Source organism: Etheostoma spectabile, chromosome 19, assembly GCF_008692095.1.
Source record: "Etheostoma spectabile isolate EspeVRDwgs_2016 chromosome 19, UIUC_Espe_1.0, whole genome shotgun sequence".
NCBI classification, from domain to species: domain Eukaryota; kingdom Metazoa; phylum Chordata; class Actinopteri; order Perciformes; family Percidae; genus Etheostoma; species Etheostoma spectabile.
The window spans coordinates 7,827,004-7,839,503 of NC_045751.1; the positions used below are offsets into that span (position 1 = coordinate 7,827,004).

Genomic DNA, 12,500 nt, shown 5'->3' on the forward strand with positions numbered 1-12,500 from the left:
AACAGGCATACGCATGTTCTAATCAACGTTTGACAATATATATACATGTATATACATACAGTATATATATATATATATATATATATATATAGTACAGGCCAAAAGTTTGAACACACCTTCTCGTTCAATGCGTGTCCTTTATTTTCATGACTATTTACATTGTAGATTATCACTGAAGGCATCAAAACTATGAATGAACACATATGGAATTATGTACTTAACAAAAAAGTGTGAAATAACTGAAAACATGTCTTATATTCTAGTTTCTTCAAAGTAGCCACCCTTTGCTTTTTTGATAGCGCTGCAAACCCTTGGTGTTCTCTCAGTCAGCTTCAACAGTTGGGCATTTTGTCAATGATTTATGTCATTTTTTTAAATAATTTATAACATTGTTCCACTATTCTCAGCACTATGTCAATGGAAATCAGATGAATTTTGGTACCCAACATGGAGTCCACGAAACACGTGACCACCTCGGAACCAATGGCATAAGAGAATAGCTCAGAACATTCGATTCACTAGTTTGCCAAACTCTCTATACTCTACTCTATATAAAGTGTGCTGCTTTGCACTAGTTACCGCGGCCATGGAGCCACCTCTATGTTTGAGAGTATGGGCTGGATACAGAGGCATGCAAAAAAACATACATTTTTCATTAATCATCTTTCTTATTTCGTATTTCTTTCTTCTCTTTTAAGGTCTGACTCTGCTGGTGCCTTACCTGATCTCCAGGAGGAAACGCTGGAGCCGGTGTAGGGTCAGAGTCTTCATCGTAGGAGAGCAACTAAACAAGGAGGAAAGCCGCAAAGAGTATGTATCCTCTACTTTACCTCTGGGATAAGTGAGTAATAATGAAAAATAATTAAACTAATTAAACTCACTTTAGTGAGCACAGGATAGCTTCCCTTCCTGGTGCACATCAAGAACGGTTAAATAAAAAAGGTCTTGGTCCTGCCCCTCTACATTCTACAGAATTATTTAGGTTAACTGATTTTTTTCATGCAAGGAACACCTCCATAGAAGCCCAAGGGGCATTGTTACCAGATACCCAAACCACCTCAACTGACTCCTTTCAGTGCAAAGGATCAGCGGCTCTACTCCGAGTTCCCCACGGGTGACTGAGCTTCTCACCCTATTTTTAAGGGAGATGCCAGCCACCCTTCTGAGGAAACACATTTTGGCTGCTTGTACCCGGGATCTTGTTCTTTCAGTCATGAGCCAGCCTTCATGAGCATAGAAGAGGGGTGGGAACAAAAATGACCAGTAGACTGAGAGCTTTGCCTTCTGGCTCAGCTCTCTTTTCGTCACAACAGTGCGGTTAGGCAAATGCAATACCGCCCTCACTAACCCTAAACCTCTTGCCCTGGGCATACAAAGATTGGATGATCCAGAGAAGGGACCCCCTCACCCCATACACTGTTACCGTTACTGTTATCGTTTACAATGCACTTTGGTAATGCATTATTGTCTGAGGAAACTGATGTGCTGAGCCATTAACTGTTGTTTCTTTTAGGATGCTTGCTCTTCTGAAACGGTTTCGTTTGGATTTTAAAGACGTTAGAGTCTTGACAGACTGCGAGAGGCGTCCACAGGCCAAGAAGTATGTCTTTGCATTTACTTTCACAACATACACTAAAATCAGAACAGAAATCAGATCTGTCTATAATAACAGGCAATCATGTGCAATGTTTAGGTGTAGCAACATTTAGTTTTGGGCAGATGTTAAAGCTATAGTGCGTACTTGATGTTTGCCCCCATGAGAAATTCCTAAGGAACGACAAAAAATCACATGACGCAAGCTTTTGGTGATCGTGCACCACCTCCATTCCTCCTCCACGTTGTTGCTTGTAGCGTTTATCCAGTCAGATCAAGGAAGACAAAGAGGATTAAAGAAAACATGATGGACTCGTCAGAGGAGGTCATTTTCTTGTAGATTTTATGTCCTCTTTGTTTCCAAAGTTGTACCCTGCTGATTTGCTTTTTCAGCGGAGACTTAAAACGCACCACTCAAGCTGCTGCCCGTGAATGTCACCGGGCAACATCATTTTGTAAACATAGCCATGCTGAAAACCCCTATTATAATCGTAAAGATTATTAGGGGTCAAAGTCCAAGGGGGCTAAGAACCCGCCTATGCAATACAATGTGGTTCCCAGTACCAGCGGAGCTGGGAACACTACTGAAATTGCTCTGTTTTTTATTGGGGGTCCAAGCCTGAGGGGGCTGGGGGCCGTGTTTGCAAGGCAACGCGGTGTTTGCAAAATCGCAATATATATTTACTCCTCAACTTGCGCCAGGGGGCCATTTATAGCTTTAAAGATGCTCAAAATTGGAACAAACAAAAATATTTGTATTCAGCTACCATAATGCAAACTTTTAAATATCTCGGCCAAGTTGAATGCTATCAAAACAAAGATTAAGATCTTTATGTGCAATGACCCTCAAATTCAATGGAACAAATTTTGCAATTTGCCACTAACGGGCACTTGTGAAATTTGAAGGGCAACATCATGGGCCACACCTACAATGGTGCACTGATTTGAAACTATGTTTGTACTAACCTCTTGAAACTATTGTGACCAAATCCAAATGTGTTGGCTAGATGAAGAATGTGTCTTATACATCACATACTAAAGATTGTACATGTGGACCTCTATGTGGTGCTATTAAGACGTTAGAGGTGTTTTGGCCTATAACTCCCAGATTACACATTTAAAAACATTATATACTCACATTGAATCAAACAGAATCACATGACCTAGTGCCATATTTGCGGATGTTTGCCTAGCCAGCAGAGCAAACTCAGCCTTGGGACAGACTTGCGCCGGGTAGACTTGGTCCCCATCATAACTGCTTACAGTTTATATCAACTCATTTGGCAATGGCTTGAGTGTAACAGTCGTTCATTAATATAAAGTAGTGCGCACAACAACTTTAAGTGGTCCTTGAACCTTTGAATACCAAGACATTGTTTTTCTATGTCCATCACCACACGCTGACTTCTGTCCTTTTTTCTTTCTTCTTGCTGCTTTTAAGCCTTGAAAGGTTTTTCGACAGTGTCGCCCCCTTCAGGCTATATGACGAACCGCAGGAAGGTGTCTCAATCTCTCAAAACGTCCCATGGAAAATATCGGACAGAGAGTTTGGAGGCCTTCAAACTTAAGGTGTGTGTGTGTGTGTGTGTGTGTGTGTGTGTGTGTGTGGTGTGTGTGTGTGTGTGTGTGTGTGTGTGTGTGTGTGTGTGTGTGTGTGTGTGTGTGAGAGAACATAATTCATGCCAAACAACATGCTGTCCATGTTAATTCCATTCACTGTCATTAAACTTGGTCAAATGTCTTCCTTCCCAGTCGGAGACAAAAGTGAGACTGAATGAAATCATCCGAAAGAATTCAAAACGGGCTGCTATTGTGTTTGTGTGAGTACACAGTTTACATTATCACTTCAGGTTAATGAAAATATTACAACAAGGCAGTTTCCCCGTGAGACCCTGCACCTCTGACTTGTTGTAGAAGATGGGCTGTCTCTAAGAGACAGCGGCCTTTATTTTTTGAAATTTTTAGATATTTTGGGGCTGCTCCGCCTCTTTGTTTTGAAGGGAAGTGATTAAAACTAAAAAGACGCATACTGTACATGAAGACAGTTAAAGTCTTTATTAATGTACAGCATTTGTTAATAAAATGTAACTTCTCACATGAACTAACTGTGTTTTACATTGTTGCCATTCTTTAGCCTGTTTTTAACAAGCATCCACTGGGTGCCCATAGTAGTAGTTATAGTGGTTTAAATGCTGAATCATTAAGATTTATCTTGATTGTAACCAAGGGGCCTGACTGTGTGTAATATAATACAATATAATATAATAATGATTGTTTATCTTATTTGGAGATTTCCAACCACAACCATAATTTGATGATGATTTTTTGTTTAATTGTGACAAAAGTGTCTGAATACAACACAGCTAAAAACTATGAAACTGTGTCTGGTCTTGATCAAGTTCCCTTCTAGTTTAGTCTAAATAATATAGATATATGCCATACAGTAGGTGAAAAATACATACAGGTCTTTATTTATTTTATTACATATTTTTAGGCATTATAAACCTATATTAGATGTCTCTGGACGTCCACAAGGATCAAAAATTATGCACAAAAACCCACCAGACCATGGCTAATTCCACAGCAGTATGATTTAGATAACACAAAGACATGGGAGAGATTAGGTCTCTTTGGGTTTGTTGCAAACCACAGCATGCACAAATTTGACTCTACATATTTTCCCCATAAGTCAAGTAAGAGCAGTCTCTGTTCTTGTCATGCAGTTTTGTTATGTTCATGTCAATGTGCTTTATCCAGGAGCCTTCCTGTGCCACACAGCGACTGCACCAGTGCTCTGTACATGGCCTGGCTGGATACTCTGAGCTATGGCCTCCACTGCCCTGTGGTGCTGATACGAGGAAACCAGGAGAACGTGCTCACTTTCTACTGCCAGTGAATGAATACATGGTGTTAATGGTCTTAAATGAGGGTCTTAAATGAGGGTGGTGATGGCACGGTGGATAGGAAACATGCCTTTGTTGTGGGAGACCTGGGTTTGAATCCCGCTGCAATAGATCAACCAATATGCAACCTCTGACATACTATATAGCAATTGTAAGTTGCTTTGGATAAAAGCATCAGCTTAATGACATGTAATGTAACAGGGATGGACACTCAATCAAGCCAAAGAAACCTAATGTTAAAGGGTTAGAAAACATGATTAAATAACTATAACTAATATTTGAAAATAAGTGGAATTTACAGAGTAACAGCAACAAAAACACTTGGGTGTAAGCGTTGTGTAAAGCCACGTAACGCAGCTATTTTTATTTTGGCGCCCATGTTATCCAATCCGTGTACATACTGGGTGCGTAGCGTCTACATTGGCCTGCACGCTGCAATCATCATTTCGGCATCTCCTCTATTTCTTGTGTCTTAAAAATGAAACACTACCATGGTGATTTTGGCTGTCTTGACTTGACACGAATAAAGAGAAGGACGGACGGTCAGAGAGTGACACACAAACACACATAAACAAAGGCTACAATTACCACAGTTTTCCCCACTCATCCTGTCTCTTTCTATCAGAGAGAGAGAGAGAGTGAGAAAGAGAGAGAGACTTTCAGGGGTGGTACAGACTGTTACACCAGCGGGGGGGCACTATAATAAAAATATTTTTTGTTGCCCTATAACTCTTACACCGTGCAACACACATTTAAAAACCTTATAGCCATGAATCTCCTGATATAGGCCACGCCCATTTCCACCTAGATTGTTATCAATCCCAATTTATCGGGAATGGCCAGGCGCGATCTGGCACCTGTCTTCGCTTTTCCGACTACATGCTATGTTACGCGCCCGGTATGTTTTTGCTGTAAGAGCACTTAAAGGCAGTGATGGAAGATAACACCATGTAGTCACTTGCATCACTCTCATCAATAAAATCTTCAGGATAATCTATATCTGCGACATTTCATGCCGCCGAATGTTCTGTCAATGTCACTCATTTTTGGCCCAATGAGTTTCATTCTGGTCGATTTTGGAGGACTAGGGTTGACCGCTCCTCAGATCTCTTCAGGGTAAATCGAGACAGATAGCTGGACTATCTGTCCAATCAGAGTTTTCTGTTGAACACGTTCCAGCAAAACAAGTTCCTTCCCTGAGGCTATTTTGCAGCGGCTCAAGTACTGTGTCCAGTGCTTAGTGCCACCCAAGATGATTGTGATCGGTTTAATAATGGCAATTAACCAGAGCACATTTTCTCCTAGCACAGAGTCCTGTGTAGACAATGCTGTAGAGGAAGGTTTGGCAATGTGCGACCATCTTCTAATCTTAGTCCGCGCCCCTGGCCAAAAGCTGCTGGTAAAAGCTAAGACGCTACCCAGCTGGAGCATAACCTGGAAAAAAACTGATACAAGACACACCCAGGCACTATCTTGTGGGCAGACACCTTATATTGGTGAAAAGTGATCCTGATCAATCAGAGCAACACCTGGTAGAATGTCTTATAATACTGCAGAGAACACCACCGTGACCTGGTCTCCATGGGAGATGGGTCCAAGAGAGATTCAAAATGGCCGACACTCCCTACGTCTGGCCGGGACTGCGCTACACCTGCACCCTGCAGTTGTGGTTCTGGGTCAGTGACGAGTTGAACTGCTATAAGAACTGGGACTTGCATAAGACGTATGATGATGGTGACATGTCTGGAGCCATGGACAGAGGAGGTGGTTTAAAAAGCTTTACAATGAGAAGTTTAATTTCATCTGTTCTAAGTAAAAACGTTTATTATTTTTCTCACTTTGCAGTGGTGTGACGTTGACACTAGTGACCGGCATTCTGACAAATGTAGAAATCACAACCTAAGGGGGTGAGATATGAAATACCTAACAGACTTTCTAACAGCAGATTTTAAATTGAGGGACGATTATTGAGGATGTGATCTCCTGCTTTGCCTAAATGATAACTAATTGTTATTTTCTGAGGTTGTTAAATGTTTAGTTTTCACGTATATTTATGGCATGAAAAGGAGTAAACACACCAATCTACAGTATAGAGGTTTAATTTTGCTTCCCTCTATTCAACAGGTAACATTTTATTTTTATCAAGTTTTGGTGAATATCTGGTGCTGGTGAGATTATGTAAAATTTGTGTATACCAAGTTTAATGTAAAAAAAATAATTGCTGAATAAACTGTTAAACTACAAATGGGTTTCACTTAAGTGCTTATTTGAACCCAAATCCTACTTTCCCTACACCTAACCAAGGATTAGCCATAGAGTTGTCTTATCATGATACTTAAAAACACTTCTCCTTTGGTGACCTAGATAATATTTCTGACATTTTGTGTTATTATTGGCGGTGGAGCTTAACGCCAGAATTTGCATTTAACACAGCCACTCTGACCTGAGAGCGGTCTTGATGTTGCTCTGTGGACTTGTATGGCTGCCTCTTTATAAAGGAAATATACTGCTCTCAAGTGGAAAGAACGGAGATTGGAGCGCATGCACAGGGTTTTTCTATGGAACTTAGCTTGCCCCTGTGGACATACTGCCGGCCTCCCCATTTAGATTTGATCCTGTAGTTGCATTAATTGCACTTTGAATAGAAAACAGAACATTAGGCTATGCGTCAACCCATTTTGGACCCATTGTCAACCTCTAGTAAAGTTCATTCCTTCAACCTGACCTAAAGGGACATGCAGCTTTCAAACTTTAATCCTTTGTTCAGCTGACACGTGATTTTACAAAATATGTATATCGCTATCTGCAGGCACAGGCACAATGGTTTATGTGTATATAGTGGTGGTGTTTTACTGCTTCACTACTCTTGTTGTTTTGGTAGCATACAGTGTATCTATCTAACGAATGAGTTACAGCAATTATTCCTGAAGGTGACCATTGGGTCCCAGTTTCATGATTGATTACCCCTTTTTCTTAAATGTGTAGGAAGTCCATTGCACAGTTAGAGGAGCAAGGCCGCACTGTGGCTGCATGTAGGACCTGTTCCCTAGCAGCTTAATCATACATCCAATATCTGCTGTATTTTTTCATCCCCAGAAATGAGAGCATGTTTTCTTTTAGTCTTTGGGGTGACATGTTGTGTATAAAGCTCACCACCAGGGACACATGCTATGGTATATGGACATTTACACCTCCCATGAGCAAAAAACATCACCAAGGACAGCTGACACCTGTTTCCCTCAGGGAGGCGCTACAGGTGCATCAGAACAAGGACTAACAGATTCACAAACAGTTTTTTTCCCAAAAGCCATAACCACTTTGAACTCACACATGCACTGACTTCACTGTCTAACCCCCCAACCCCTGAACTTTCTTCTACCCACCTACTGTGCAATAGTTAATATTTAATACTATTGATATTACTGTGCAATACTATTACTGTGCAATATCTGTATACTGTGCAATAGCATTACTCTCATTGTACAATATCTATTACTCATTGAATATGATTACCACTATTGGGCAATATTCAAATAATGTGCAATAAACCACACTGCACATCACACTGTGTATACAAACTTTTTTTAAATATGTGTATAGAATCCCAGAACTGTGCCCCTTACCCTTCTTTTTTTGCACTACTTATTTTATTCCATGTTGTATTTATCGGACGTAAATGTTGGCATTGGAAAATAAGTTGCTTTTAATCTCATTGTACATGTGTATAGGGACAATGAAATGCATTCTATTATGTTATTTCACACGCCCCATATGATACTGTGATACATTGTCTTGGATGAAAGGTAAACTTTTGTCATGTGAAATAAAAGTTCCTAATTCAGGACACGAGGGGACATCACTAAAGATCTGTGTCTTGTGATGGCCATGGTTCGATTGAGTGATTAGCAAAGACGTGTGAACGTTTCATTGCCACAATAGTTTATTTAAGAACACTTATTTTAACATCTTTTTTCATAATTTGAAGCAAAAACAAACAGTATTGTTACCCCTTGTAAAAAACGGGCCTCTCTGCCCACATCCACACAAGATGGTGGCGACAAGGACACACTGAGGTTGGGTGGTGATGGGGTGAACAAACAGCAAACAGCGAAACGTGGATTGCGGTGAAAAGTGCAGAGTTATTTACAATGCAAAAAAAAAAAACTCATCCGGCACACTGCCAACAAAAAGACTTCCCAAAGAACACAAAACAAAAATGAGCCCACAGGTTTCTTAATTTAAATACCACAAGCAAAACATTCTCTCTTTCAATAACTCTCTGTATAAAACCGTTCAGCAAGTTGACTCTCTCCAGACTCACCTCCGAGGGCAGAAAACCCTCACTTTAAATAAAAACCTTAAATTAAGCAGATTGGTAAAAACCAACGTGACAGGGTGTTTTGTTATGTACAGTGGGTACGGAAAGTATTCAGACCCCTTCACATTTTTCACTCTTTGTTCCGTTGCAGCCATTTTCCAAAAATCAAAAAGGTTCACTTTATTTCTCATTAATGTACACTCAGCAAAACATCTTGACAGAAAAAAACAGAAATGTAGAAATCTTTGCAAATTTAAAAAAAAAAGAAAAACTGAAATATCACATGGTCATAAGTATTCAGACCCTTTGCTGTGACACTCATATTTAACTCACATGCTGTACTGTGCTGTACTGACCCTACAAACAGGGACATCAACAGTCATGTCACTTTTAACCATTACAAGGTAAATCTCTGCTGCTCTTGTTCTCTCTTTTTGTTCTCAGAATCAGAATCAAAAAATACTTTATTGTTCCCCGAAGCAAAATTCTGTGTTACAGTTGCAAGAGTATTTAAATATTAGAGTAGAAATGTAAATGAGTGTGGATATGTCTGGTATTTACAGTAGTTAAAGGAAAACTTATTAATTTAGGTCTTAATCTCTGCTGAATATTTTCAGGAAGATCAGACTTTTCTTGGGCCTTAGAAATACAGTTTTATCAGTTTATTTTTGATCCCGTCTAAAAGGTATTCACCAATTCTAATTCTAAGGAAAAACTCAGGAGCAGCACAAGTCATTTTAAATATTTTTGGAGATTTTTGATGATTTACACAGGAGCATTTAATGAACACTCAATTGAGGAGACTATTAAGCAGGCCGTTCAGTTTAACCACAACGTGTTTTTGTGCAGTGCCAACCCAACTCTCTGAATTTCCCGTCTTAATGAAGGTGCATTTCAACTCATGGTGAAGGGCGTTTAACTGAACCTTTAAGGCAAACAACAATGTTGCAGGCACTATAAACACAGATGTTCAGTCTCTCTCTCTCTCTCTCTCTCTCTCTCTCTCTCTCTCTCTCTCTCTCTCTCTCTCTCTCTCTCTCTCTCCTCTCTTGGGAAAGTATGCACAGGTGTTGCAAGCCCACTGACTTTCAAAAGAAGACAATCCTGAGACAAAACCTTCCTTCATCATGCAGCTCTCTACACTCCTTGAATCTGTAGCGAGACAGACATAATTAGAAATGGACAGGTTAATGACCGGCCGAATAATCCTGTGTCCCTGACCTATCAATGACCTGATGTTAACTCTTAGTCTCATCATACCAAAACATGGTGTTTCTGGAAATTCCACCTCAGAGATGTCCACAGGCATGCACATTGCACACAAACATATAAACACTGGAAATATAGAAAAGAGATCATCTTTGACTTTGTTCTGAGAATCAGTGGAAGACAAGTCAGCACAGTGTTCTTTTTAGTGAAAAATGCTAATAGAAAATTGTCAAAAAGTATTGTGAAGAAAACTAAAAATTATCCATGATCAGTGCATCAACAATATATTTCTTTCCATTTTTATTATACTGCCATACCAAGTTTATCAAATTTACTCTTAAACACTTAAATTAATAAATAAATAAAAAAATGGTTGTGTAAAACATGGTGAAAATATCCTTTAATGTAAATGTACACCTACAATCTCACAGTATCTTACTGTTTTCATGTTTATATTAAATGGCAATGCATTATTGGAGAAAATAATAATATTACAGCACTATCTGTGACTGTTAAAGATTACAGGTATTTACTGTTAATTCCTATGCACCTTGGGAAAATAAAGGAAACACTACTACCAGTATATTACTGTATAGTCAAATAATACAGTAAGAAACTGTATGTTTGTTCATAGTAAAATATCTTAAACTTTAAAAACATTATGCATATTGTACATAAACAGTACTTTACTGGCGAAGCTGCTGCCAGTGTTGTGATGGTTGGGTCCGGCTGGCTGTGAGATTTTCTGTTTTGTTTTCTGTTTTGTTTCCCATTATGTTTTCTACTTTGGTTTTCTGTCGTTTTCCCTGTTTGCCTTGCCTCTTTGTCCCCCCCCCACCTTAAATCTCATCATCACTTCTCCTGCTGTGCTCACCTGCCAGTCATCAGCTCCAGTCAGGACCAGTACTTCAACCCCCAATCCACTCCCCATTCTCGCTTGACCATTGGTTCAGCCCTGCCACCATCTTCACCCTGGTCCAGTACCTTCAGTCAGCTGGTCTCGCCATCTGGTCCCCTCCTCGCGGCTCCCTGCTCCCTTCTGCCTCCGCTCCCGCTTCCAGCCTCTCCCTCTTCCAGTCTCCAGCTCCCCGGGTTCCTCCCCCTCGGCCTCTTGCCTTTGGTCTCCCCTTTCCCCCCCAAGAGCTTCCTCTGTTTTTCCATCCTATAGCCTTCGGGATCTCGCTCCGGTCCCTGGTATCCGCCTCCTCACACCTATTCTCCCTTATTCTCCCCTAACCTCAATAAACCTCTGAGCTTTGCATTTGGGTCCGATCTTTTGCTTTCATCCCAAGTACATTAGTCAGACGAGACAAGACAAAGACAAGACAGCACCAATGGCCAAAAACGCTGTCTAAGACTAAAATAACAGGCATTTTTGCAACTGCACCCAGAACCAAAACCTAGAACAAAAAGGGATTAAAGACGCACCAAGAACCTCTCTCCACATCTTCCATGACAGATAAAGTGGTCCTGATCAATTAAAACAAGGCCTTTGGAAGACTTGGAGGGTCCAAGAGAGTTTCAAGATGGCAGACACTCCCTACGTCTGGTTTGGACTGCGCTACACCTGCACCTTGGATTTCTGGTTCTGGGTCAGTGACGAGGTGGTCTCCTATAAGAACTGGGACTCACAAAAGACGGGTGATGATTGTGACATGTCTGGAGCCATGGACAGAGGGGGAAAACATACGTGGGTCAAAAAGAATGACAATGAGGGGTTTAATTTCATCTGTTCTAAGTAAAAACCCTCTACTCACTGGTAGCTGGCGTTTTCATTATTTACTCACTTGGTTTGCAGTGGTGTGACTTTAACACAATATGTGTTCGCTGGGTTTATTGACTGGCATTCTGGGAAAAGTAGGAATCACAACCTAAGGGGGAGAGAGATGAAATTACTTACAGACTTTCTGACAGCAGATTTTATGTGAGGGAAGATTACTGAAGATGTAATCCTGATTCTGATTCAGCTGAATGATCATTATTTGTTATTTTCTAAAGTTGTTATATTTTCTTTCTCTTGAAGTGTGGATTTCATATTCATCCTGTATTGGGAAAACAATGCTGTGTATAGTCAACACTTCTGAAATAGCTGGTGCCTCAACTCCAGACATTTTATAACTATGCATTATTCATTTTTTGGAATAATACTAGTTTTACAAACAGTTTATTACAAACAGTAGAAATATAACATTTTGAACAGAAATCCCAGTCAATGATGCGTAAAGCCCCCAAAACATTATAAAAATGTAAATTTTTATGTAATCTTAGCGTTGAAGAGTTACAAAGGTGAAATATTGCGGTTTTATTCTTTAATCTTGCTGTTTTTACTTGGCAAGATTGTTGTGCTAAACTATAATTATTGTGGCATTTTTGCCGCGCGCTTCCTAGAAAATCAAAGCGTTGTACTTTGAGTTTACAGTACATAGTACATACCTTTTTTACTTTTTAAAATATGTTCAGCTATGATGGAATCACCC

At 40.0% G+C, this 12,500-nt stretch overlaps 1 protein-coding gene across 1 annotated transcript in view; it reads left to right on the top strand.

The window, feature by feature from the left end:
• Positions 1-12,500, top strand: part of LOC116669457 (solute carrier family 12 member 3-like) — a 68,612-nt gene that overhangs the window by 39,112 nt on the left and 17,000 nt on the right. Inside the window, 7 exon segments of the mRNA XM_032499337.1 lie at positions 699-810; positions 1,514-1,600; positions 3,035-3,143; positions 3,145-3,162; positions 3,346-3,413; positions 4,351-6,471; positions 7,104-7,116. Of these exon segments, the coding sequence (XP_032355228.1) occupies positions 699-810; positions 1,514-1,600; positions 3,035-3,143; positions 3,145-3,162; positions 3,346-3,413; positions 4,351-4,489 (533 nt within the window). The 3' untranslated portion in view covers positions 4,490-6,471; positions 7,104-7,116.